Source organism: Halyomorpha halys, unplaced genomic scaffold, assembly GCF_000696795.3.
Source record: "Halyomorpha halys isolate HHAL.00 unplaced genomic scaffold, Hhal_1.1 Scaffold1020.1, whole genome shotgun sequence".
Lineage (NCBI taxonomy): Eukaryota > Metazoa > Arthropoda > Insecta > Hemiptera > Pentatomidae > Halyomorpha > Halyomorpha halys.
The window spans coordinates 203,739-205,335 of record NW_027106408.1 but is presented as its reverse complement, the minus strand read 5'-3'; the positions used below and the strand labels follow the sequence as shown (position 1 = coordinate 205,335).

The 1,597-nt window shown below is 32.7% G+C and overlaps 1 protein-coding gene across 1 annotated transcript in view; it reads left to right on the top strand.

The window, feature by feature from the left end:
* The window catches only part of LOC136795143 (odorant receptor 13a-like), a 15,562-nt gene that overhangs the window by 6,977 nt on the left and 6,988 nt on the right, over positions 1-1,597 (top strand). The window contains exons 4-5 of the mRNA XM_067044777.1: positions 44-259; positions 1,016-1,216. Coding sequence (XP_066900878.1) covers positions 44-259; positions 1,016-1,216 — 417 coding nt within the window. The remainder of the gene's footprint in view (positions 1-43; positions 260-1,015; positions 1,217-1,597) is intronic.

The following is a 1,597-nucleotide window of genomic DNA, read 5'->3' as shown; positions in this document are numbered from 1 at the left end:
AAATTAAGTAACCTTGAGCTAAATCATCGAATTCATACACTAGATTGCTGGAACAAGAAATCTTCAAATACAAAGGGACACTTGATCTTGAAACGAGGAGTGAAATTGATGAGATGACACTAAAAATGAAAAACCGAAAAAATAAAATTAGTAATATTATGACCATTGTTTACATTATTTGTGGCTTGTTCGGTGTTATACTCCTTCCCATCATTTTCAAAAAAAGTGCAATTACGGTGAAAGAAGAAAGGATATTGTTGTAAGTGCCTTAGTATAATAATATGTCATAATATTATTTGTTAAATTTTAGACCAATACGTAGTCCAGTATATGGCTTATTCTCAAAGAAAGGGACAGAACATTTGCTGATCCCCAATTATGATTTGGATTGTTGTAAGAAAAAATATTATAAAGTAAAATTTTCTTATTGATATTTGAAGGATTTGTTTTGTCTAACAACGATCTTCCCAACATCAAGATTTTGTGGAAGCCTTTCCTTTTCAAAAATCACGAAACCAGTTCTTCTAGGATAAGTCAGAATACACTTGTATATTCAAAACGGTGCTTATTATTATTAGAACAGAGGATTATGATATTAAGAGGATGCTATAAGTATCCAGAGCATTACCATCATGGCCCTGTCCGTTTTCTGGTTTTCAAATTCTGAAAGTTTTATTTTTGCAGCGCAGGCTGTGGTCCTCAAAAGTAGTTGAATGAGGAAAATATTTTCCTGCAACAATCCGTCTCATCCAGAGTGAATAGATACTTTCCATGGAAGTAATCTCTACCTCTGAGTTCAATTCGTAAAATTGCTTAGGACCCTCTATCTCCTTAGTCTGTACTGTGTTATGTTGCTTTTTATGAAACATTTTTTGCTATAATTTTCTTTTCCAAAGCTACTATTCTTTTCAATTCTGTTTTCCAAGGATTGAAACATAAATAGTACTTACGCATAAGGAGATAAATATAAATATTAATTTTCCTACATACACCTAATTCTCATTTCATTCATAAGGACGGTTCCAGTTGCTACTTACTATCCCGTGAGAGGGGACTTTGGCTGGTACTTGTGTTCTGCCCAACAGTACCTCACCACCTTCTTCATCATATCTGCTCTGAACGGATCAGACGTGGCCTTCAGCTGCTATTGCGAGGAAGGATGCAACCAACTTAGGATTCTCTGCCACGCCATTCGTCATTCACTAAGGAGAGCGAGGTATCAAGTTTTCAATTCTTTAATACACGCACACAAAAGCAAGTGTTGGTAACATATTTCAGTGATCTCATATTCCAGTAAAACATTATTATTTAGACCCCGAATTTTCAATATATAAATACAAAGTAACTTTTCTGTAGGAAATATAAAACACACAGATAATATGAAGTAGATAAAGAGGGAAATAATGAACAGCTTAAGATTAAGGATAAAGTCGAATAGATTGTAGTTTTAAGAAAACTATACACGGTTTATCCTCAAATAAAGGGCGATTCAAGACCGAATTTATCAAAATCCTATTCCAAAATATAATTGCACAGATAATACAGAAAATAAATTTTATTATACAATATTAATAAACAATTAAAGTTTATTTAAATA